General features: G+C 49.4%; 1 protein-coding gene across 1 annotated transcript in view; it reads left to right on the forward strand.

Moving 5' to 3' along the window:
• LOC144671660 (tectonic-3-like) overlaps nt 1-25,655 on the forward strand; it is a 210,394-nt gene that overhangs the window by 105,584 nt on the left and 79,155 nt on the right. The window contains 2 exon segments of the mRNA XM_078533666.1: nt 14,038-14,153; nt 22,484-22,602. Coding sequence (XP_078389792.1) covers nt 14,038-14,153; nt 22,484-22,602 — 235 coding nt within the window.

Genomic DNA, 25,655 nt, shown 5'->3' on the forward strand with positions numbered 1-25,655 from the left:
CCAGTGCTGTGTATTGTACAGGGGTCAGTGTCCTTTCAGTCCAGTGCTGGGTATTGTACAGGGGTCAATGTCCTTTCAGTCCAGTGCTGTGTATTGTACAAGGGTCAGTGTCTTTTCAGTCCAGTGCCTTGTATTGTACAGGGGTCAGTGTCCTTTCAGTCCAGTGCTGGGTATTGTACAGGGTTCAGTGTCCATACAGTCCAGTGCTGGGTATTGTACAGGGGTCAGTGTCCTGGCAGTCCAGTGTTGGGTATTGTACTGGGGTCAGTGTCCATACAGTCCAGTGCTGGGTATTGTACCGGAGTCAGTGTCCGTACAGTCCAGTGCTGGGTATTGTACAGGGGTCAGTGTCCTTTCAGTCCAGTGCTGTGTATTGTACAAGGGTCAGTGTCCTTTCAGTCCAGTGCTGTGTATTGTATAGGGTTCAGTGTCCTTTCAGTCCAATGCTGGGTATTGTACAGGGGTCAGTGTCCTCTCAGTCCTGTGCTGTGTATTTTACAGGGGTCAGTGTCCTTTCAGTCCAGTGCTGTGTATTGTATAGGGGTCAGTGTCCTTTCAGTCCAATGCTGGGTATTGTACAGCGTTCAGTGTCCTCTTAGCCCAGTGCTGGGTATTGTACAGGGCTCAGTGTCCGTACAATCCAGTGCTGGGTATTATACAGGAGCCAGTGTCCTTTCAGTCCAGTGATGGGTATTGTACAGGTGTCAGTGTCCTTTCAGTCCAGTGCTGGGTATTGGACAGGGGTAAATGTCCCTACAGTACAGTGCTGGGTATTGTACAGGGGTCAGTGTCCGTACAGTCCAGTGCTGGGTATTGTACAGGGGCCGGTGTCCTTTCAGTCCAGTGCTGGGTATTGTACAGGGGCCAGTGTCCATCCAGTCTAGTGCTGGGTATTGTACAGGGGTCAGTGTCCTTTCAGTTCTGTGATGGGTATTGTACAGTGGTCAGTGTCCTTTCAGTCCAGTGCTGGGTATTGTACAGGGGTCAGTGTCCTTTCAGTCCAGTGCTGGATATTGTACAGGGTTCAGTGTCCATTCAGTCCATTGCTGGGTATTTTACAGGGGTCAGTGTCCTGTCAGTCCAGTGTTTGGTATTGTACAGGGTTCAGTGTCCATACAGTCCAGTGCTGGGTATTGTACAGGGGTCAGTGTCCTTTCATTCCAGTGCTGAGCATTATATAGGGTTCAGTGTCCTTTCAGTCCAGTGCTGGGTATTGTTCAGGGGTCAGAGTCCTTTCAGTCCAGTGCTGAGTATTGTACAGGGGTCAGTGTCCTTTCAGTCCAGTGCTGTGTATTGTACAGGGGTCAGTGTCCTTTCAGTCCAGTGCTGTGTATTGTACTGGGGTCAGTGTCCTTTCAGTCCCGTGCTGGGTATTGTACAGGGGTCAGTGTCCTCTCTGTCCAGTGCTGGGTATTGTACAGGGGTCAGTGTCCGTACAGTCCAGTGCTGTGTATTGTACAGGGGCCAGTGTCCTTTCAGTCCAGTGATGGGTATTTTACAGTGGTCAGTGTCCGTACAGTCCAGTACTGGGTATTGTACAGGGGCCAGTGTCCTTTCAGTCCAGTGCTGGGTATTGTACAGGGGCCAGTGTCCATACAGACCAGTGCTGGGTATTGTACAGGGGTCAGTGTCCTTTCAGTTCTGTGATGGGTATTGTACAGGGGTCAGTGTCCTTTCTGTCCAGTGCTGGGTATTGTACAGGGGTTAATGTCCTTTCTGTCCAGTGCTGGGTATTGTACAGGGGTCAGTGTCCTTCCAGTCCAGTGCTGGGTATTGTACAGGGGTTAATGTCCTTTCTGTCCAGTGCTGGGTATTGTACAGGGGTCAGTGTCCTTTCAGTCCAGTGCTGGGTATTGTACAGGGTTCAGTGACCATACAGTCCAGTGCTGGGTATTGTACAGTGGCCAGTGTCCTGTCAGTCCAGTGTTGGGTATTGTACAGGGGTCAGTGTCCATTCAGTCCAGTGCTGGGTATTGTACCGGGGTCAGTGTCCATACAGTCCAGTGCTGTGTATTGTGCAGGGGTCTGTGTCCTTTCAGTCCAATGCTGGGTATTGTACAGAGGCCAGTGTTCTTTCAGTTCTGTGATGGGTATTGTACAGGGGTCAGTGTCCTTTCAGTCCAGTGCTGGGCATTGTACAGGGGCCAGTGTCCTTTCAGTTCTGTGATGGGTATTGTACAGGGGTCAGTGTCCTTTCAGTCCAGTGCTGTGTATTGTACAGGGGTCAGTGTCCTTTCAGTCCAGTGCTGGGTACTGTACAGGGGCCAGTGTCCATACAGTCCAGTGCTGGGTATTGTACAGGGGTCAGTGTCCTTTCAGTTCTGTGATGGGTATTGTACAGGGGTCAATGTCCTTTCAGTCCAGTGCTGGGTATTGTACAGGGGTTAATGTCCTTTCAGTCCAGTGCTGGGTATTGTACAGGGTTCAGTGTCCATACAGTCCAGTGCTGTGTATTGTATAGGGGTCAGTGTCCTGTCAGTCCAGTGTTGGGTATTGTACAGGGTTCAGTGTCCATACAGTCCAGTGCTGGGTATTGTACAGGGGTCAGTGTCCTTTCAGTCCAGTGCTGAGCATTATATAGGGTTCAGTGTCCTTTCAGTCCAGTGCTGGGTATTCTACAGGGGTCAGAGTCCTTTCAGTCCAGTGCTGGGTATTGTACAGGGGGCAGTGTCCTTTCAGTCCAGTTCTGTGTATTGTACAGGGGTCAGTGTCCTTTCAGTCCAGTGCTGGGTATTGTACAGGGGTCAGTGTCCTCTCAGTCCAGTGCTGGGTATTGTACAGGGGCTAGTGTCCATACAGTCCAGTGCTGGGTATTGTACAGGGTTCAGTGACCATACAGTCCAGTGCTGGGTATTGTACAGGGGTCAGTGTCCTTTCAGTTTTGTGATGGTTATTGTACAGGGGTCAGTGTCCTTTCAGTCCAGTGCTGGGTATTGTACAGGGGTCAGTGTCCTTTCAGTCCAGTGCTGGGCATTGTACAGGGGTCAGTGTCCTTTCAGTCCAGTGCTGGGTATTGTACCGGGGTCAGTGTCCGTACAGTCCAGTGCTGGGTATTGTACAGGGGTCAGTGTCCATACAGTCCAGTGCTGGGTATTGTACAAGGGTCAGTGTCCTTTCAGTCCAGTGCTGTGTATTGTATAGGGTTCAGTGTCCTTTCAGTCCAATGCTGGGTATTGCACAGGGGTCAGTGTCCTCTTAGTCCAGTGCTGGGTATTGTACAGGGCTCAGTGTCCGTACAATCCAGTGCTGGGTATTGTACAGGAGCCAGTGTCCTTTCAGTCCAGTAATGGGTATTGTACAGGGGTCAGTGTCCGTACAGTTCCGTGCTGGGTATTGTACAGGGGTCAGTGTCCTTTCAGTCTAGTGCTGGGTATTGTACAGGGTTCAGTGTCCATACAGTCCAGTGCTGGGTATTGTACAGGGGTCAGTGTCCTGTCATTCCAGTGTTGGGTATTGTACAGGGTTCAGTGTCCATACATTCCAGTGCTGTGTATTGTACAGGGGTCATTGTCCTTTCAGTCCAGTGCTGGGTATTGTACAGGGTTCAGTGTCCATACAGTCCAGTGCTGGGTATTGTACAGGGTTCAGTGTCCATACAGTCCAGTGCTGGGTATTGTACAGGGGTCAGTGTCCTTTCAGTTCTGTGATGGGTATTGTACAGGGGTCAGTGTCCTTTCAGTCCAGTGCTGGGTATTGTACAGGGGTCAGTGTCCTTTCAGTCTTGTGCTGCGTATTGTACAGGGTTCAGTGTCCATACAGTCCAGTGCTGGGTATTGTACAGGGGTCAGTGTCCTATCAGTCCAGTGTTGGGTATTGTACAGGGTTCAGTGTCCATACAGTCCAGTGCTGGGTATTGTACAGGGGTCAGTGTCCTTTCAGTCCAGTGCTGAGCATTATATAGGGTTCAGTGTCCTTTCAGTCCAGTGCTGGGTATTGTACAGGGGTCAGAGTCCTTTCAGTCCAGTGCTGGGTATTGTACAGGGGTCCGTGTCCTTTCAGTCCAGTGCTGTGTATTGTACAGGGGTCAGTGCCCATACATTCCAGTGCTGTGTATTGTACAGGGGTCAGTGTCCTTTCAGTCCAGTGCTGTGTATTGTACAGGGGTCAGTGTCCTTTCAGTCCAGTGCTGGGTATTGTACAGGGGTCAGTGTCCTCTCAAACCAGTGCTGGGTATTGTACAGGGGTCAGTGTCCGTACAGTCCAGTGCTGTGTATTGTACAGGGGCCAGTGTCCTTTCAGTCCATGCTGGGTATTGTACAGGGGTCAGTGTCCGTACAGTCCAGTGCTGTGTATTGTACAGGGGCCAGTGACCTTTCAGTCCAGTGCTGGGTATTGTACAGGGGCCAGTGTCCATACAGTCCAGTGCTGGGTCTTTTACAGGGGTCAGTGTCCTTTCAGTCCAGTGCTGGGTATTGTACAGGGGTCAGTGTCCTTCCAGTCCAGTGCTGGGTATTGTACAGGGGTTAATGTCCTTTCTGTCCAGTGCTGGGTATTGTACAGGGGTCAGTGTCCTTTCAGTCCAGTGCTTGGTATTGTACAGGGTTCAGTGACCATACAGTCCAATGCTGGGTATTGTACAGTGATCAGTGTCTTGTCAGTCCAGTGTTGGGTATTGTACAGGGGTCAGTGTCCATACAGTCCAGTGCTGGGTATTGTACAGGGGCCAGTGTCCGTACAGTCCAGTGATGGGTATTGTACCGGGGTCAGTGTCCGTACAGTCCAGTGCTGGGTATTGTACAGGGGTCAGTGTCCTTTCAGTCCAGTGCTGTGTATTGTACAGGGGTCAGTGTCCTTTCAGTCCAGTGCTGTGTATTGTATAGGGGTCAGTGTCCTTTCAGTCCAATGCTGGGTATTGTACAGGGGTCAGTGTCCTCTCAGTCCAGTGCTGTGTATTGTACAGGGGTCAATGTCCTTTCAGTCCAGTGCTGTGTATTGTACAAGGGTCAGTGTCCTTTCAGTCCAGTGCTGTGTATTGTACAGGGGTCAGTGTCCTTTCAGTCCAGTGCTGGGTATTGTACAGGGTTCAGTGTCCATACAGTCCAGTGCTGGGTATTGTACAGGGGTCAGTGTCCTGGCAGTCCAGTGTTGGGTATTGTACTGGGGTCAGTGTCCATACAGTCCAGTGCTGGGTATTGTACCGGGGTCAGTGTCCGTACAGTCCAGTGCTGGGTATTGTACAGGGGTCAGTGTCCTTTCAGTCCAGTGCTGTGTATTGTACAAGGGTCAGTGTCCTTTCAGTCCAGTGCTGTGTATTGTATAGGGTTCAGTGTCCTTTCAGTCCAATGCTGGGTATTGTACAGGGGTCAGTGTCGTTTCAGTCCAGTGCTGTGTATTTTACAGGGGTCAGTGTCCTTTCAGTCCAGTGCTGTGTATTGTATAGGGGTCAGTGTCCTTTCAGTCCAATGCTGGGTATTGTACAGCGGTCAGTGTCCTCTTAGTCCAGTGCTGGGTATTGTACAGGGCTCAGTGTCCGTACAATCCAGTGCTGGGTATTATACAGGAGCCAGTGTCCTTTCAGTCCAGTGATGGGTATTGTACAGGGGTCAGTGTCCTTTCAGTCCAGTGCTGGGTATTGGACAGGGGTCAATGTCCCTACAGTACAGTGCTGGGTATTGTACAGGGGTCAGTGTCCGTACAGTCCAGTGCTGGGTATTGTACAGGGACCGGTGTCCTTTCAGTCCAGTGCTGGGTATTGTACAGGGGCCAGTGTCCATCCAGTCTAGTGCTGGGTATTGTACAGGGGTCAGTGTCCTTTCAGTTCTGTGATGGGTATTGTACAGTGGTCAGTGTCCTTTCAGTCCAGTGCTGGGTATTGTACAGGGGTCAGTGTCCTTTCAGTCCAGTGCTGGATATTGTACAGGGTTCAGTGTCCATTCAGTCCAGTGCTGGGTATTTTACAGGGGTCAGTGTCCTGTCAGTCCAGTGTTTGGTATTGTACAGGGTTCAGTGTCCATACAGTCCAGTGCTGGGTATTGTACAGGGGTCAGTGTCCTTTCATTCCAGTGCTGAGCATTATATAGGGTTCAGTGTCTTTTCAGTCCAGTGCTGAGTATTGTACAGGGGTCAGTGTCCTTTCAGTCCAGTGCTGTGTTTTGTACAGGGGTCAGTGCCCATACATTCCAGTGCTGTGTATTGTACAGGGGTCAGTGTCCTTTCAGTCCAGTGCTGTGTATTGTACTGGGGTCAGTGTCCTTTCAGTCCCGTGCTGGGTATTGTACAGGGGTCAGTGTCCTCTCTGTCCAGTGCTGGGTATTGTACAGGGGACAGTGTCCGTACAGTCCAGTGCTGTGTATTGTACAGGGGCCAGTGTCCTTTCAGTCCAGTGATGGGTATTTTACAGTGGTCAGTGTCCGTACAGTCCAGTACTGGGTATTGTACAGGGGCCAGTGTCCTTTCAGTCCAGTGCTGGGTATTGTACAGGGGCCAGTGTCCATACAGCCCAGTGCTGGGTATTGTACAGGGGTCAGTGTCCTTTCAGTTCTGTGATGGGTATTGTACAGGGGTCAGTGTCCTTTCAGTCCAGTGCTGGGTATTGTACAGGGGTTAATGTCCTTTCTGTCTAGTGCTGGGTATTGTACAGGGGTCAGTGTCCTTCCAGTCCAGTGCTGGGTATTGTACAGGGGTTAATGTCCTTTCTGTCCAGTGCTGGGTATTGTACAGGGGTCAGTGTCCTTTCAGTCCAGTGCTGGGTATTGTACAGGGTTCAGTGACCATACAGTCCAGTGCTGGGTATTGTACAGTGGCCAGTGTCCTGTCAGTCCAGTGTTGGGTATTGTACAGGGGTCAGTGTCCATTCAGTCCAGTGCTGGGTATTGTACCGGGGTCAGTGTCCATACAGTCCAGTGCTGTGTATTGTGCAGGGGTCTGTGTCCTTTCAGTCCAATGCTGGGTATTGTACAGAGGCCAGTGTTCTTTCAGTTCTGTGATGGGTATTGTACAGGGGTCAGTGTCCTTTCAGTCCAGTGCTGGGCATTGTACAGGGGCCAGTGTCCTTTCAGTTCTGTGATGGGTATTGTACAGGGGTCAGTGTCCTTTCAGTCCAGTGCTGTGTATTGTACAGGGGTCAGTGTCCTTTCAGTCCAGTGCTGGGTACTGTACAGGGGCCAGTGTCCATACAGTCCAGTGCTGGGTATTGTACAGGGGTCAGTGTCCTTTCAGTTCTGTGATGGTTATTGTACAGGGGTCAATGTCCTTTCAGTCCAGTGCTGGGGATTGTACAGGGGTTAATGTCCTTTCAGTCCAGTGCTGGTTATTGTACAGGGTTCAGTGTCCATACAGTCCAGTGCTGGGTATTGTATAGGGGTCAGTGTCCTGTCAGTCCAGTGTTGGGTATTGTACAGGGTTCAGTGTCCATACAGTCCAGTGCTCGGTATTGTACAGGGGTCAGTGTCCTTTCAGTCCAGTGCTGAGCATTATATAGGGTTCAGTGTCCTTTCAGTCCAGTGCTGGGTATTCTACAGGGGTCAGAGTCCTTTCAGTCCAGTGCTGGGTATTGTACAGGGGGCAGTGTCCTTTCAGTCCAGTGCTGTGTATTGTACAGGGGTCAGTGTCCTTTCAGTCCAGTGCTGGGTATTGTACAGGGGTCAGTGTCCTCTCAGTCCAGTGCTGGGTATTGTACAGGGGTCACTGTCAATACAGTCCAGTGCTGTGTATTGTACAGGAGCCAGTGTCCTTTCAGTCCAGTGATGGGTATTGTATAGGGGTCAGTGTCCGTACAGTCCAGTGCTGGGTATTGTACAGGGGTCAGTGTCCTTTCAGTTCAGTGCTCGGTATTGTACAGGGGTCAGTGTCCTTTCAGTCCATTGCTGAGCATTATATAGGGTTCAGTGTCCTTTCAGTCCAGTGCTGGGTATTGTACAGGGGTCAGAGTCCTTTCAGTCCAGTGCTGGGTATTGTACAGTGGTCAGTGTCCTGTCAGTCCAGTGTTGGGTATTGTACAGGGGTCAGTGTCCATACAGTCCAGTGCTGGGTATTGTACAGGGGTCAGTGTCCTCTCAGTCCAGTGCTGTGTATTGTATAGGGGTCAGTGTCCTTTCAGTCCAGTGCTGTGTATTGTATAGGGGTCAGTGTCCTTTCAGTCCAGTGCTGGTTATTGTACAGTGGTCAGTGTCCTCTTAGTCCAGTGCTGGGTATTGTACAGGGCTCAGTATCCGTACAGTCCAGTGCTGGGCATTGTACCGGGGCCAGTGTCCTTTCAGTCCAGTGCTGGGTATTGTACAGGAGCCAGTGTCCTTTCAGTCCAGTGATGGGCATTGTACAGGGGTCAGTGTCCTTTCAGTCCAGTGCTGGGTAATGTACAGGTGTCAATGTCCGTACAGTCCAGTGCTGGGTATTGTACAGGGGTCAGTGTCCTTTCAGTCCAGTGCTGGGTATTGTACAGGGGCCAGTGTCCTTTCAGTCCAGTGCTGGGTATTGTACAGGAGCCAGTGTCCTTTCAGTCCAGTGATGTGCATTGTACAGGGGTCAGTGTCCTCTCAGTCCGGTGCTGGGTATTGTATAGGGGTCAGTGTCCTTTCAGTCCAGTGCTGTGTATTGTACAGGGGTCAGTGTCCTTTCAGTCCAGTGCTGTGTATTGTATAGGGGTCAGTGTCCTTTCAGTCCAGTGCTGGTTATTGTACAGGGGTCAGTGTCCTTTCAGTCCAGTGATGGGTATTGTACAGGGGTCAGTGTCCTTTCAGTCCAGTGCTTGGTATTGTACAGGGGTCAATGTCCGTACAGTACAGTGCTGGGTATTGTACAGGGGTCAGTGTCCGTACAGTCCAGTGCTTGGTATTGTACTGGGGCCAGTGTCCTTTCAGTCCAGTGCTGCGTATTGTACAGGGGCCAGTGTCCATACAGTCCAGTGCTGGGTATTGTACAGGGGTCAGTGTCCTTTCAGTTCTGTGATGGGTATTGTACAGCGGTCAGTGTCCTTTCAGTCCAGTGCTGGGTATTGTACAGGGTTCAGTGTCCTTTCAGTCCAGTGCTGTGTATTGTACAGGGGTCAGTGCCCATACATTCCAGTGCTGTGTATTGTACAGGGGTCAGTGTCCTTTCAGTCCAGTGCTGTGTATTGTACAGGGGTCAGTGTCCTTTCAGTCCAGTGCTGGGTATTGTACAGGGGTCAGTTCCTCTCAGTCCAGTGCTGGGTATTGCACAGGGTTCAGTGTCCGTACAGTCCAGTGCTGTGTATTTTACAGGGGCCAGTGTCCTTTCAGTCCAGTGATGGGTATTGTACAGGGGTCAGTGTCCGTACAGTCCAGTGCTGGGTTTTGTACAGTGGTCAGTGTCCTGTCAGTCCAGTGTTGGGTATTGTACAGGGGTCAGTGTTCATACAGTCCAGTGCTGTGTATTGTATAGGGGTCAGTTCCTTTCAGTCCAGTGCTGTGTATTGTATAGGGGTCAGTGTCCTTTCAGTCCAGTGCTGGTTATTGTACTGGGGTCAGTGTCCTCTTAGTCCAGTCCTGGGTATTGTACAGGGCTCAGTGTCCGTACAGTCCAGTGCTGGGCATTGTACAGGGGCCAGTGTCCTTTCAGTCCAGTGCTGGGTATTGTACAGGGGCCAGTGTCCTTTCAGTCCAGTGCTGGGTATTGTACAGGAGCCAGTGTCCTTTCAGTCCAGTGCTGGGTATTGTACAGGGGTCAGTGTCCTTTCAGTCCAGTGCTGGGTAATGTACAGGTATCATTGTCCGTACAGTCCAGTGCTGGGTATTGTACAGGGGTCAGTGTCCTTTCAGTCCAGTGCTGGGTATTGTACAGGGGTCAGTGTCCTTTCAGTCCAGTGCTGGGTATTGTACAGGGTTCAGTGTCCATACAGTCCAGTGCTGGGTATTGTACAGGGGTCAGTGTCTTGTCAGTCCAGTGTTGGGTATTGTACAGGGGTCAGTGTCCATACAGTCCAGTGCTGGGTATTGTACCGGGGTCAGTGTCCGTACAGTCCAGTACTGGGTATTGTACAGGGGTCAGTGTCCGTACAGTCCAGTGCCGGGTATTGTACAGGGGTCAGTGTCCTCTCAGTCCAGAGCTGGGTATTGTATAGGGGTCAGTGTCCTTTCAGTCCAGTGCTGTGTATTGTACAGGGGTCAGTGTCCTTTCAGTCCAGTGCTGTGTATTGTATAGGGGTCAGTGTCCTTTCAGTCCAGTGCTGGTTATTGTACAGGGGTCAGTGTCCTTTCAGTCCAGTGATGGGTATTGTACAGGGGTCAGTGTCCTTTCAGTCCAGTGCTGTGTATTGTACAGGGGTCAATGTCTGTACAGTACAGTGCTTGGTATTGTACAGGGGTCAGTGTCCGTACAGTCCAGTGCTGGGTATTGTACTGGGGCCAGTGTCCTTTCAGTCCAGTGCTGGGTTTTGTACAGGGGCCAGTGTCCATACAGTCCAGTGCTGGGTATTGTACAGGGGTCAGTGTCCTTTCAGTTCTGTGATGGGTATTGTACAGCGGTCAGTGTCCTTTCAGTCCAGTGCTGGGTATTGTACAGGGGTCAGTGTCCTTTCAGTCTAGTGCTTGGTATTGTACAGGGTTCAGTGTTCTTACAGTCCAGTGCTGGGTATTGTACAGGGGTCAGTGTCCTGTCAGTCCAGTGTTGGGTATTGTACAGGGTTCAGTGTCCGTACAGTCCAGTGCTGGGTATTGTACAGGGGTCAGTGTCCATACAGTCCAGTGCTGTGTATTGTACAGGGGTCAGTGTCCTTTCAGTCCTGTGATGGGTATTGTACAGGGGTCAGTGTCCATACAGTCCAGTGCTGGGTATTGTACAGGGGTCAGTGTCCTTTCAGTCCAGTGCTGGGTATTGTACAGGGGTTAGTGTCCTTTGTTATGGCAGGCAGTTGTTAAATGCCAAGTTGCCCAAATCCCAGAGGGAAAGTTGAAGCAGCTGCCAGAACTGTTTTGCAAGTTGCATCTGTTTCGAGATGCAGGTTTTCAATTCGGTAAAAAGAAGGCCACCAAGTCTTATAGGTTTCTTACCAAACTAACCTAAATCTTTATTAATAGACAAAATGATTTTAAGCACATACATAGATCTACAAATTACAATATGATTATTTCTAAATCTCCTAATTAATCTAAACCCCAGTTAAACTTCTGCGAATACGACCGTGAGACACACAGATTTTAAAGACCCAGGCAAAGTAACACAATACCCTGAACAACCACATTCAAAGTGGGTGTTTCTCAGCTTCAGCTCCTTGTAGGCAGCAGCTTGAGTCTTAGATGCTGGAGGCTTTCACACTTGTTAGACCTTAGAATACCTTTCTTTGCACACAGCCTTCTCTCCTTTATACATATTTTCGGCTTTGAATGCAAATTCCCATTTTTTCACTGTGTCTTTGGACTTTACCTCTCTAATAATACAAAATTGGTACTTTGATGGATTTTTTCAGTAATCTTTGGGATAAATCAACACACTCTTTCTTAACTTCTCACAGCTCATTGAAACATTTCACTCGCTCGATTGGATCCAAGCTAATCTGGTTTATTTAAAAATGCAATTGTTCCCTTTACACCTTACATTCTAAAACTTCCCTCGTATTTACCTACTTAACATTTCAAACCTGGCTTATCTTCTGTTACATCAAAGCCTTCAGACCAGCTGCCTTTAATTCAATTAAGACACACACACACACACACACACACACACACACACACATACTGTCTCTCTCTCACGCACATAGACACAGACCCCACTATGACCCTATTGTACAATAAATTCCAATAACATTATGAAAACTATTATATCTTCCTGACACCTTACAGCCCAGTGCTGGACATTGTACAGGGCTCAGTGTTCTTATGATCCAGTGCTAGGCATTGTACAGGGGTCAGTGTTCTTATGATCCGATGCTAGGCATTGTACAGGGGTCAGTGTCCTTTGAATCCAATGCTGGACATTGTGTAGGTGTCAGTGTCCGTGCAGTCCAGCTGGGCATTGTACAGGGGTCATTTTCCTTAAAATCCCGTTCTGGGCATTATACAGGGGTCAGTGTCCTTTCAGTCCATTGCTAGGTATTGTACAGGTGTCATTGTCCTTTGAATCCAGTGCTGGGTAATATATAGGGGTCTGTGTCCTTAGGATCCAGTGCTGGGTATTGTACAGAGGTCAGTGTCCTTTGAATTCAGTGCTTTGTATTGTACAGGGGTCAGTGTCCATACAGTCCAGTGCTGTGTATTGTACAGGAGTCAGTGTCCACACAGTCCAGTGCCGGGTATCGTACTGCGGTCAGTGTCCTTACAGCCCAGTGCTGGGTATTGTACAGGGTTGATGTCATTATAATTTAGTGCTGGGTACTTTGCAGGGGTCAGTGTTCATACAGTCCAGTGCTCTGTATTGTACAGGGGTATGTGTCCACACAGTCCAGTGCTGGGTAACGTACTGGGGTCAGTGTCCTTACAGCCCAGCGCTGGGTATTGTACAGGGTTGATGTCATTATAATTCAGTGCAGGGTACTGTGCAGGGGTCAGTGTCCTTTCATTCCACTGGTGCGTATTGTATAGGGGTCTGTGTTCTTACTTTCCAGTCCTGGGTATTGTACAGGGCTCAGTGTCCTATACAGAAGGTAAATTGAATGTTGTCCTTTATTGTAAATGGAATGGAACATAAAAGTAGGCAAGTGATGTTCCAGTCGTACAGGCCCTTGGTGAGACCAGGAGAAACATTTCATCGGCATCTGCTTTGTCAAGCCCCTTCAAAATTTGATGTTTCTCAGCTAGTCTTTAGGTAAGGTGACCGAACCCCTACACAATGCTCCCATCTGGCCTCACCGAGCCCCTATATAACTGGAGTCAGACTTTTTCCACTTGTACTTGCGCCCTTTTATGTCTCACACCTTATCAAATGCTTTTTGAAAATTCAAACACATGACATCCACTGGTTTCTCCTTAGAATTAAATCCTTAGCAAACGCTTTCTCAAATTTGTCAAACATGATTTTCCTTACAGAAATCTGTGTTGACTCTGCTTAATCATGTTATGATTTTCCAAGTGCCCTATTACCACATCATTAATAATGGATTCCAGTACTTTGCCTTTTACTAATGTCAGGTTAACTGGCCACAGATATTTTCTCTCTTACTCATTTCTTGAATAGTGGGGTTTGGTTTGCTACTTAGAAACCAATGTAACATACTTGAAGGGTTTAATGCACTCCTGTTCCTATGTAACAGAATCAAGGGGCTGAATGGCCTCCTCCTGTCCCTGTGTAACAGGCTTAAGGGGCTGAACGCTGCCTCCTGTTCCTGTGCAACAGAATTGAGTGGCTGAATGGCCTCCTTCTATTCCTGTGTAGCAGAACTGAGGGGCTGAATGGCCTCCCCCCTTTCCTTTGTAATAGGTTAAAGACTTGATTGGCCCCCTCCTGTTCTTGTGTAACAGGCTGGAAGGCCTAAATGGTCTCCTTCTGTTCTTGTGTAACTCGTTCAAGGGCTGAATGGCCGCCTCCTGTCCCTGTGTAACAGGCTTAAGGGGCTAAATGGCTGCCTGCTGCTCCTGTGCAACCAAATCAAGGGGCTGAATGGCTTCCCCCTCTTCCTGTTTAACATAATTGAGGGGCTAAATGGCCTCCTCCTGTTCCCGTGTAGCAGGCTTAAGGAGCTGAATGGCCGTCTCCTGTTCCTGTGCAACAGAATCAAGGAGCTGAATGGCCTCCTCCCGTCCCTGTGTAACAGGCTTAAGGACGAGTGGCCTCCTGCTGTTCCTTTGTAACCGATTTGAGAAGTTGAATGGCCTCCTCCTGTTTTTGTGTAATTGGTCCGAGAAGCTGAATGGCCATCTCCTTTCATGTGTGATAGGCTCACGTGCATGTATGGACTCCTCCTGTTCCCTTGTAACAGGCTCGATAAGGCTGAACCTCCTCCTCCTGTTCCCAGATTCAAGGATCCATTGTCCCTGGTGTTTTGCGGATGACTTTGGAGGTCGATGCTTTGTGTCGGTGAGCTGTCGTGGAGCTGTCTGATTGTTACTAACTAACTTAGTTAGTTCTCGTTACTCGTTACTAACTAATCCTGTTTCATTGCCACTCACCAACTGCCTCAACCATTGCTCTGTTTTCTATCACCTCCAGGGTTATTAGCCGGGTTTGCATTGAGGAATCAGTGATCTTCACCAGTAACAGCCCTTTCCAGACTGTTATCAACAAGGATGGCTTAGACACTCTCTTCTGTGTAATCATTAACAACCGTAAGTAGCACAAAAGACACAGTTCCAGAGCAACAGCACATTGCATTTATATAGCACCTGTAAAATATTGAAATCCTCCATGGTGTTTCACAGAAGTATTATCAAAGAAAGTTTGACACTGAGGTAGAGCAGGAGACTGAAGCTTTGCACTTGGTAGATTTTAAAGAGTGTCTTAAAGGAGAGAGTGGCAAAGGTAAAAGCAAAATACTGCGGATGCTGGAAACCTGAAATAAAAACAGAAAATGCTGGGAAAACTCAGGTCTGGCAGCATCTGTGGAGATGGAAAAGCAGAGATAATGTTTTGAGCCCAATATGACAATTCTTCAGAGTGGCAAAGAATTGGCTTTCATCACGAGGGGATTTGAGTACAGGTGTAAAGATGTCTTGTTGCAATTGGAAAGAGCCTTGCTGAGACTGCACCCAAAGTATTGCGTGCAGTTTTGGTCCCCTTTTCTAAGGAAGGATACACTTGCCATCGAGGGTGTTCAACAGAGGTTCACCAGACTAACCCCTGGAATGGCGGGATTGTCTTATGAGGAGAGGTTGAGGAAGCTGGGCTTGTATTCACCAGAGCTTCGAAGAATGAGAGGTGATCTCGTTGAAGCTTACAAATTTCCTACAGGGTGTGACAGAATAGATGTGGATAGGATGCTTCCCCTGCCTGGTGAACCTAGAACTAGGGAACACAGTCTCAGAATAAGGACCAGGCCATTTATGACTGAGATGAGGAGGAATTTCTTCACTCAGAGGGCGGTGAGTCTTTCGAATTCTCTGCCCCAGAGGACCGTGGAAGCTCAGCCATTGAACGTTTTCTAAGCAGAAGTCGAAATATTTCTGGGTACTGATGACATCAAGGGATATGGGGATAGCGGGGAAAAATGGCACAGAGATAGATGGTCAGCCATGATCTGTTTGAATGGTGGAGCAGGCTCGATGGGCCGAATGGTCTACTCCTGCTCCTACATTCCTAGGAGGCTTCGGGCCCAGGCAGTTAAAACCACGCCTGTCAATGGTGGAGCGATGAAAGCCAGGGATGCTCAGGAGGCCAAAATTGGAGGTGTCCAGAAAGTTGGTAGGCTGGAGGAACTCACAGAGATAGCAAATGGTGCAGCCATGAAGGGGTTTGAACAGAAGGGTGAGAATTGTAGGCTGGAGGAGATTGCAGATAATATAGAGGGACGAGAGATGTTTTGTGGGGTTGTGGGTGTATTTGAAAGCAGGGGTGAAAATTTTAAAATCAAGGTGTTGCTGGACTGGGAATCGGTCAAACAACAACTTACATTTATATAGCACCTTTAATGTAATCGCAGGCATTATAAAACAAAATTTGATACCAAGCCGCATAAGGAGATATTCGGACAGGTGACCAATAGCCCGGTCACAGAGGTAGATTTTAAGGTGTGAATTAGAGGAGGAGAGAGCTCTCGCGGCGGAGTGATTTAGGGAGGTTCTTCCAGGCCTTGGGGCCTAGGCAACTGAAGATGCAGCCCCCAGTGGTGATGTGTAAAATTGAGGATGCACACGAGGCCAGAGTTAGAAGAGCACAGAGATCTCAGAGGACTGGAGGAGGTTACGGAGATAGGGGTGAAAAAAGAAAGTTGGGAATTTTAAAATCGAGGCGTTGCTTAACTGGGAGTCGATGTTGGTCAGAAAGCACAGGAGCGAACGGGATTTTGTATGAGTTCGGACACAGGCAGCAGAGTTTTGGATGAAATTAAGGTTACGGATGTTAGAATGTGACCAGGAGCGCGTTAGTTGAGCTGATGCAGGGGCAGAGTTGGTGGAAATGTGCAGTCTCAGTGATGGCGTTGGTACGTGGTTGAAAGCTCATTCTGGGGTCAGGTATTATGCTGAAGCTGCAACCATTCTGGTATGTCCTCAAACAGTGGCCAGGGAGAGGGCTGGAGTCAGTGGCTATGGAGCAGAGTTTGCCCTGTGGCTCAGAGACAATGGCTCCAGTCTTCTTTTCCTGTTCATCCAAGCGTTGGATGTTCGATAAGCAGCCTGACAATTTGGAGGAAGTGGAGAGGGAGAGGTGGGTGGTGTTGAGGTCGAACTCAGCATACATGTGGAGAGCGACTGGGGGGCGGGGGGACAGCTTGCCAATGAGAAATAGGGGCCAAAGGCGAGATCCTTGGAGGACACCAGAGGTATGGGTACAAGAGCAGGAAGACAAGCCATTGATGGTGATTCTCTGGCTATGATTAGGTAGCTGAGAATAGAACCGGATGGTGTGGTCAACCATGTCAAAGGCTGCAGACAGGTCAAGAAGGAGAAGGAGAGGAAGTTTACCTTTTCTCCAGTCACACAGGATGTCATTTGTGAGTTTGGTAAGAGCTTTTTTTTATTCATTCAATGGATGTGGGCATCACTGACTAGGCCAGCATTTATTGCCCATCCATAATCACCCTTGAGAAGGTGGTGGTGAGCTGCCTTCTTGAACCGCTGCAGTCCATGTGGTGTAGGTACACCCACGGCGCTGTTAATGAGGAAGTTCCAGGATTTTGACCCAGCGACAGTGCAGGAACGGCCGATATATTTCCAAGTCAGGATGGTGAGTGGCTTCTAGGGGAACTTCCAGGTGGTGGTATTCCCATGTGTCTGCTGCCCTTGTCCTTCTAGATGGTAGCAGTCATGGGTTTGGAAAGTGCTGTCTAAGGAGCCTTAGTGAGGTCTTGCAGCACATCACATAGATGGTACACACTGTGCGTCAGTGGTGGAGGGAGTGAATGTTTGTGGATGTGGTGCCAATCAAGTGGGCTGCTTTGTCTTGGACGGTGTTGAGCTTCTTGAGCTCCAGGCAAGTGGAGAGTATTCCACCACAATGACTTGTGTCTTGTAGATGGTGGACAAGCTTTTGGGAGTCAGGAGGTGAGTTACTCCCCGCATGATGCCTAGCCTCTGACCTGCTCTTTTAGCCACAGTCTTTATATGGCTAGTCCAGCTCAGTTTCTGGTCACTGGTAACCCTAGTAGTCTAGCATTGTGATAGGGATGGAAAGCTGATTGGAGGGATTCAAATATGGAGTTTGTGGAAGGATGGACATGAACTTGGGGCCTTGGAGGTGGGGGAGGGTGACGACATTTTTGAGATTTAGGAGCGGAAAGGGAGGCTGGAGATGGGATGGTTGTTTGTACGGACAGAGGGGACAAGGATTGACTTATTTGCGAGGAGAGGGCTGATGATGGCGGATATAAAGGAGAGAGGGCCATCACCTGAACGGATTGGCCCATTGGGAAATATCAGTTAATGTTGAAGTGGGACAGTTAGGATTGGTATGAAAATATAGAAACATTAATAACCTTAGAGTGGACTCAAGGGGCATGATGGGATACTTGACATTGTGGTACTGTTCACAGCCTGTGTAAACAATAAAGACAATTCAATTCCAGACTGGGCAGAGGGGTTCAAGCCAAAAGATGAGATGACATCTGCTCCTTTATGTGCTGTCTCGCTGAGTAGGACAAAGAAACTCATGAGGAAGAATGCCTTAGAATAACCAGCTATTAGTGACTGTTGGCAGGATCCTGTAGCCATTAGTATCAGTTTAACAACGTCCTGTAGTTATTAGCAAATGTTAACGATGTCTAGCAGTAGTACTTGGAGGTAAGAATTATAAAAGGGTGTTGCAAACTGTAAACCTTGGAGAAGTTTCCCTTGGAAGATTTGAGAGCTTTCCCAGACACGCTCGAATAAAGGTGTTTTACTTATTGAACCTCACAGACCCCAGAGTGGCTGGTTTTCTCCACAACAACATGCGGAGATCTTGTAGCGCAGCGGGTAGCGTCCCTGCCTTTGAGCCACAAGCCCCCAACTCGAGTCCTGATCCAGGACTCGATGAGCACGTGGCCAAGCAGGTTGATTGTCTTCCTTCCGGGCACGCCGATGGCAGGCAGTGAGAGTGGCAGGGTCTCCTGGTCAGCTCGGACCCTGTGGTAGCTGCAGCGTAACAGTCTCCCCCACGTGAACGGACTCCAAGCTCTTGCCACGGGCTCCGTGGGCAAGTGTCCTCCTCGCTTTGAGGGCCTGCTAGAGAGAGAGAGAGAGAGAGCGTGGGCACCGGAAGGGGATGTTTGGTGATCAACAGTTTAGTGGGAATAGGGTCAAGCCAGCAGGCGATGAGTCCTGGACAAGATGTATTTGGAAAGGGCATGACTGGAGGTGGAATAGAAGCAAGAGAAAGATGCGAGTTCAGAGCTAGGGCGTTGAGGGGGGGAACGTTATAGGAAATTTGGCCAAGTGGGCTGGCGGAAGGGAAGAAAGCAGTCGAGGCAGCTGACAGGATGGTTTCAAACACGGGTCACAAAGAAACCCATGAGCTCTCCGCTGGAGCTGTGGGCGGAGAAGACGGGAGAGGGGTTTCAAAAGATGCTTTACAGTCAAAAAGAATAAAAGCCAAGGCTTAGGCATTTCAGGATGATCCTGGAAAAGTGAGCAGGGAGTGAGGGGTCGGCCCACAGGTAGCAGCTTCACCCTCACGAAAGCCCAGCAAACTGTGCGAAAGGGCAGGAACCACCACAGTGGCAGCGATCTTCCGATGCTGACGTTTGCGGGGCAAAGAAACACCATGGACGCCCAGACTCGATGCCCTGTTGGGGATGAGCAGCTTTGGATGAGCTCAGGTTGACTGAGGGAGTGAGGATTGCTGATCACCTCTCCTGGACATGTCAGAGCCCGTTTGTTCTCACTGGTTTACATTAATTGATGGGAAATACAGTGCTCCCCTCACCCACCCCACAAGATGTGAAATGTGTTTCTGGTTTGGGTATACGCTGGTTCCAGGCTTCTCTCCACATCAGCTGTGGGTCAGTCGCGAGCAGTTTTGCCTCTGAAGTCACAAAGATTGTACATTCAGTTCCCCACTCCATAGACTTGGACCATTAATCGAGGCCTTGACACTCCAGTGCAGCCTCGATGGAGTGCTGCAATACCTCGAGTGCCGTTTTCCCATCAGGTGCTCATCCGGTGCCCTCGGCTGGATGGAAAGAAAAAACTCGCAGTGGTTTCCGTGTAGCACAGAGGATCTTTCCCAAGTGTTGTGGCCAAGATTATCCCCCGGGTGACATAACAGAGACCCCTCTAACAGAGAGAGGAGCCAGTGTATAGTCGAGGATTAAATATAACAGCGACCCCTCTATCAGAGAGAGGAGCCAGTGTATAGTCGAGGATTAAATATAACAGAGACCCCTCTAACAGAGAGAGGAACCAGTGTATAGTCGCGGATTAAATATAACAGCGACCCCTCTATCAGAGAGAGGAGACAGTGTATAGTCGAGGATTAAATATAACAGTGACCCCTCAATCAGACAGAGAAGACAGTGTATAGTCGAGGATTAAATATAACAGCGACCCCTCTATCAGAGAGAGGAGCCAGTGTATAGTTGAGGATTAAATATAACAGCGACCCCTCTAACAGAGAGAGGAGCCAGTGTATAGTCGAGGATTAAATATAACAGTGACCCCTCTAACAGAGAGAGGAGCCAGTGTATAGTCGAGGATTAAATATAACAGTGACCCCTCTAACAGAGAGAGGAGCCAGTGTATAGTCGAGGATTAAATATAACAGAGACCCCACTAACAGAGAGAGGAGACAGTGTATAGTCGAGGATTAAATATAACAGTAATCCCTCTATCAGAGAGAGGAGACAGTGTATAGTCGAGGATTAAATATAACAGTAATCCCTCTATCTGAGAGAGGAGTTGGTGTATAGTCGAGGATTAAATATAACAGCGACCCCTCTATCAGAGAGAGGAGACAGTGTATAGTCGAGGATTAAATATAACAGCGACCCCTCTATCAGAGAGAGGAGCCAGTGTATAGTCGAGGATTAAATATAACAGCGACCCCTCTATCAGAGAGAGGAGCCAGTGTATAGTCGAGGATTAAATATAACAGTGACCCCTCTATCAGAGAGAGGAGACAGTGTATAGTCGAGGATTAAATACAACAGCGACCCCTCTATCAGAGAGAGGAGCCGGTGTATAGTCGAGGATTAAATATAACAGCGACCCCTCTATCAGAGAGAGGAGCCAGTGTATAGTCGAGGATTAAATATAACAGAGACCCCTCTATCAGAGAGAGGAGACAGTATATAGTCGAGGATTAAATTTAACAGTGACCCCTCTATCAGAGAGAGGAGACAGTGTATAGTCGAGGATTAAATACAACAGCGACCCCTCTATCAGAGAGAGGAGCCGGTGTATAGTCGAGGATTAAATATAACAGCGACCCCTCTATCAGAGAGAGGAGCCAGTGTATAGTCGAGGATTAAATATAACAGAGACCCCTCTATCAGAGAGAGGAGACAGTATATAGTCGAGGATTAAATTTAACAGTGACCCCTCTATCAGAGAGAGGAGACAGTGTATAGTCGAGGATTAAATATAACAGCGACCCCTCTATCAGAGAGAGGAGCCAGTGTATAGTCGAGGATTAAATATAACAGCGACCCCTCTATCAGAGAGAGGAGCCAGTGTATAGTCGAGGATTAAATATAACAGTGACCCCTCTATCAGAGAGAGGAGACAGTGTATAGTCGAGGATTAAATACAACAGCGACCCCTCTATCAGAGAGAGGAGCCGGTGTATAGTCGAGGATTAAATATAACAGCGACCCCTCTATCAGAGAGAGGAGCCAGTGTATAGTCGAGGATTAAATATAACAGAGACCCCTCTATCAGAGAGAGGAGACAGTATATAGTCGAGGATTAAATTTAACAGTGACCCCTCTATCAGAGAGAGGAGCCGGTGTATAGTCGAGGATTAAATATAACAGCGACCCCTCTATCAGAGAGAGGAGCCAGTGTATAGTCGAGGATTAAATATAACAGAGACCCCTCTATCAGAGAGAGGAGACAGTATATAGTCGAGGATTAAATTTAACAGTGACCCCTCTATCAGAGAGAGGAGACAGTGTATAGTCGAGGATTAAATATAACAGTGACCCCTCTATCAGAGAGAGGAGACAGTGCATAGTCGAGGATTAAATATAACAGCAATCCCTCTAACAGAGAGAGGAGCCAGTGTATAGCCGAGGATTAAATATGACAGAGACCCCTCTATCAGAGAGAGGAGCCAGTGTATAGTCGAGGATTAAATATAACAGCGACCCCTCTAACAGAGAGAGGAGACAGTGTATAGTCGAGGATTAAATATAACAGCGACCCCTCTAACAGAGAGAGGAGCCAGTGTATAGTCGAGGATTAAATATAACAGTGACCCCTCTATCAGAGAGAGGAGCAAGTGTATAGTCGAGGATTAAATATAACAGCGACCCCTCTAACAGAGAGAGGAGACAGTGTATAGTCGAGGATTAAATATAACAGCGACCCCTCTAACAGAGAGAGGAGCAAGTGTATAGTCGAGGATTTAATATAACAGCGACCCCTCTAACAGAGAGAGGAACCAGTGTATAGTCGAGGATTTAATATAACAGTGACCCCTCTATCAGAGAGAGGAGCCGGTGTATAGTCGAGGATTAAATATAACAGAGACCCCTCTATCAGAGAGAGGAGACAGTGTATAGTCGAGGATTAAATATAACAGAGACCCCTCTATCAGAGAGAGGAGACAGTGTATAGTCGAGGATTAAATATAACAGTGACCCCTCTAACAGAGAGAGGAGCAAGTGTATAGTCGAGGATTAAATATAACAGCGACCCCTCTAACAGAGAGAGGAGCCAGTGTATAGTTGAGGATTAAATATAACAGCGACCCCTCTATCAGAGAGAGGAGCCGGTGTATAGTCGAGGATTAAATATAACAGAAACCCCTCTATCAGAGAGAGGAGACAGTGTATAGTCGAGGATTAAATATAACAGCGACCCCTCTATCAGAGAGAGGAGCCAGTGTATAGTCGAGGATTAAATTTAACAGCGACCCCTCTATCAGAGAGAGGAGCCAGTGTGTAGTCGAGGATTAAATTTAACAGTGACCCCTCTAACAGAGAGAGGAGACAGTGTATAGTCGAGGATTAAATATAACAGCGACCCCTCTATCAGACAGAGGAGCCAGTGTATAGTCGAGGATTAAATATAACAGCGACCCCTCTATCAGAGAGAGGAGCCAGTGTATAGTCGAGGATTAAATATAACAGCGACCCCTCTATCAGAGAGAGGAGCCAGTGTATAGTCGAGGATTAAATATAACAGCGACCCCTCTATCAGAGAGATGAGTTCCTCACTGCGCCCCAATGTCTCCTGTCCTAGGGCTGGATTTCTTGTGCCTGTCCTTAGCTGAAGTGGGCGAGTCTGGGTGGTGTCTGTTGCAAAGGTGGGGAGTTCTTTTACTGAAATGGAAGGTGATTTAAACATTCTGTCTCTTGTTCCAGCGAAGACAAATTACTTTATAACTCCGCAGTCCATCAGCCGGGAGAGGTTCCCATCGCTGGTTTCGCAGTTTGGCAGAGTCTCCTTCAGTGTCCCTTCGGAGAAGCAAGGCAGCCGCAACGTAAGAGCAGAGCCACTCACTGTACTGTCCGTGCTCCCCGAATCCCCCCGCCTTGTACTGTCCGTGCTCCCCGAATCCCCCCACCCTGTACTGTCCACACTCCCCGAATCGCCCCACCCTGTACTGTCCACACTCCCTGAATCCCCCCCGCCCTGTACTGTCCACACTCCCCGAATCCCCCCGCCCTGTACTGTCCACACTCCCCGAATCCCCCCGCCCTGTACTGTCCACACTGCCCGAATCCCCCCGCCTTATACTGTCCACACTCCCCGAATCCCCCCGCCCTGTACTGTCCACACTCCCCGAATCCCCCCGCCCTGTACTGTCCGTGCTCCCCGAATCCCCCCCACCCTGTACTGTCCCCACTCCCCGAATCCCCCCGCCCTGTACTGTCCACACTCCCCGAATCCCCCCGCCCTGTACTGTCCACACTCCCCGAATCCCCCCGCCCTGTACTGTCCACACTCCCCGGATCCCCCCGCCCTGTACTGTCCACACTCCCCGAATCCCCCCGCCCTGTACTGTCCACACTCCCCGAATCCCCCCGCCCTGTACTGTCCACACTCCCCGAATCCCCCCGCCCTGTACTGTCCACACTCCCCGAATCCCCCCGCCCTGTACTGTCCGTGTTCCCCGAATCCCCCCGCTCTGTACTGTCCGTGCTCCCCGAATCCCCCCGCCCTGTACTGTCCCCACTCCCCGAATCCCCCCTCCCTGTACTGTCCACACTTCCCGAATCCCCCCGCCCTGTACTGTCCACACTGCCCGAATCCCCCCGCCCTGTACTGTCCACACTCTCCTATCCCCCCCGCCCTGTACTGTCCACACTCCCCGAATCCCCCCACCCTGTACTGTCCACACTCCCCGAATTCCCCCGCCCTGTACTGTCCACACTCCCCGAATTCCCCCGCCCTGTACTGTCCACACTCCCCGGATCCCCCCGCCCTGTACTGTCCACACTCCCCGAATCCTCCCGCCCTGTACTGTCCACATTCTCTGGGTCCGTCCCACCTGCGCTTTCCGAGACCCTCTGTCCCAACCCACCCGCTGTTGCCTGATGCCCTCTGTCCGTCCAGGCTTATGGGGCTCTGTGGAGGGTGTTTTTGGGGCTTACTGTAGGATGTTGTAGGGCTGACTGCAGGGTATTTAGCGGCCTGAGTGTGGAGGAGAGTTTCGGGATGAGGGGAGGGGAATTTAGGGGCGAGCGGAGGGGAGTTTAGGGGCGAGCGGAGGGGAGTTTAGGGGTTAGCGGAGGGAGGTGATGGGGGTGAGCGGATGGGGTTGAGCGGAGGGTAGTTTCGGGGTTTGAGGAGGTGTCTTTCGGAGACGGATGGGCTTTACTGGGATGTTGACCACATCAGGCGAGTACGATCCAAACTGACACCCACTGTCCCCTGGATTGTGATTGGCCACATGGGAAACTTGAGAGACTCCGTGCTGTACGTAGAGGGCACTGCTCTGTCCATAAAACTCACTGAAACAGATTCATTATCTCATTGCTGGCTGTGGGATTGTGTTGTGTGAAAAACTGCAGTTGTACTCCCCGCACTGAAGCAGTGACTAGACTGGCAAGGTGCTGAGAGGCCCTCTCTCTGACAGAGGAGACTCTTGTCCTGTTTAACCTGGGACACACACTAAACCGCTGCCCCACGTCCATGGGAATCTTCAGGATTCCGTGTTGAAATAAGGAAAAGACTTGGGTTGTTGAAGCTTCTTTGACAGCCACAGGACGCCTCAAATCACCTGCCAATGATATTCAAGCGTCGTCTTGGCTGAAATTTTAGAAACATGGCAGCCAATTTCTGCACAGCAAGATCCCACAAAGTGATAAGGACCCCATAACCTGCTTCAGTGATGTTAATACAAGTTTTTCTGAGCTCTTAGGATTGGAGGCTGAAATACGCAAGGAGGGTTCAACCAAAAGCTTAGTTTAAGGGGTCGGATTTAGGGGCCACCTTTGAAAGGAGAGAGAAGCAGAGAGGTTTTTGTGGTGAAATTCCAGGGCGTAGGACGAGGGCACCCGAAATCGTGGCTGCCAATCATGGGGCTGATGTGTAAGAGGCCAGAATTGGAAGAACGCAGGTTTGGAGAGCTGGAGGAGGTTACAGAGCTCGAGTTGGAGGAGGTAACAGGGGTAGAGAGGTGTGGCCACGGAGAGATTTGAGCTCAGGGAAGATCATTGCAGGGCTGGAGTGGAGTGGTGAGGTCAGGTTCACAGAGGTCGCAGGCTTCTCCATGCAAACGTACAGGGATTCCCGTCCTCCAATGTCAGCATTGACCTCCCAAACGAACAAGTGCGCCTTACAGTTGGTGTCTAATTGTCACAGTCTTTTCTGTCCTCTCCATACAGGTCTCAGCATTATCCGGAGGCTTCTATCAGGTAAGTTGAAAATTTGCGATGGGATCATTCGTGTCGGTAACATCCTTTAGCCTCGGTGCCGTTCCGGGAAGTCTGCGCTGCACCCACTCCGGAGCCATTCTATCCTCCTTGAGGTTTGGGGCACCAGATCCGATAGCAATGTTTCCGAAAGGCTCAAACTCAAGTCCTGTCCAGCTGGAGCATAACTTCCACCCTTTGTATTCCCACGCTCATAGTTAAATGGGGAGAGGCTGCCGAACTCTGAGGTACAGAGGTTGCTGGGTGTCCTGGCACATGAATCACTAAAAAGTTAGTGAGCAGGTACAGCAAGTGACTAGGAAGGCAAAAGGAATATAGGCGTTAATTGCAAGGGGAATGGAATATATTGTTGGGATGCTTTGTGACAGTTATATAGGGCATTGGTGAGACCACATTCGGACTGTGTACAGTCTGTGGTCACCTTATTTCAGGAAGGATATAAGCTCAGTAGAAGCAGTTCAGAGAAGGTTCACTGGACTGTTTCCTGGGATGAGGGGGTTACCCTGTGAGGAAAGGTTGGACCTCTATCTATTGGAGTTTAGGAGAATGAAAGGCAAGCTTAATGAAACCTGTTGCCCCCTGAGGGGACATGACAGGGTGGATGCTGAAAGGATGTTTCCCCTTGTGGCAAAGACTAGAGCTAGGGGACACTGTC

This window comes from Cetorhinus maximus, chromosome 33 (genome assembly GCF_964194155.1).
Source record: "Cetorhinus maximus chromosome 33, sCetMax3.hap1.1, whole genome shotgun sequence".
Taxonomy (NCBI): Eukaryota; Metazoa; Chordata; class Chondrichthyes; order Lamniformes; family Cetorhinidae; genus Cetorhinus; species Cetorhinus maximus.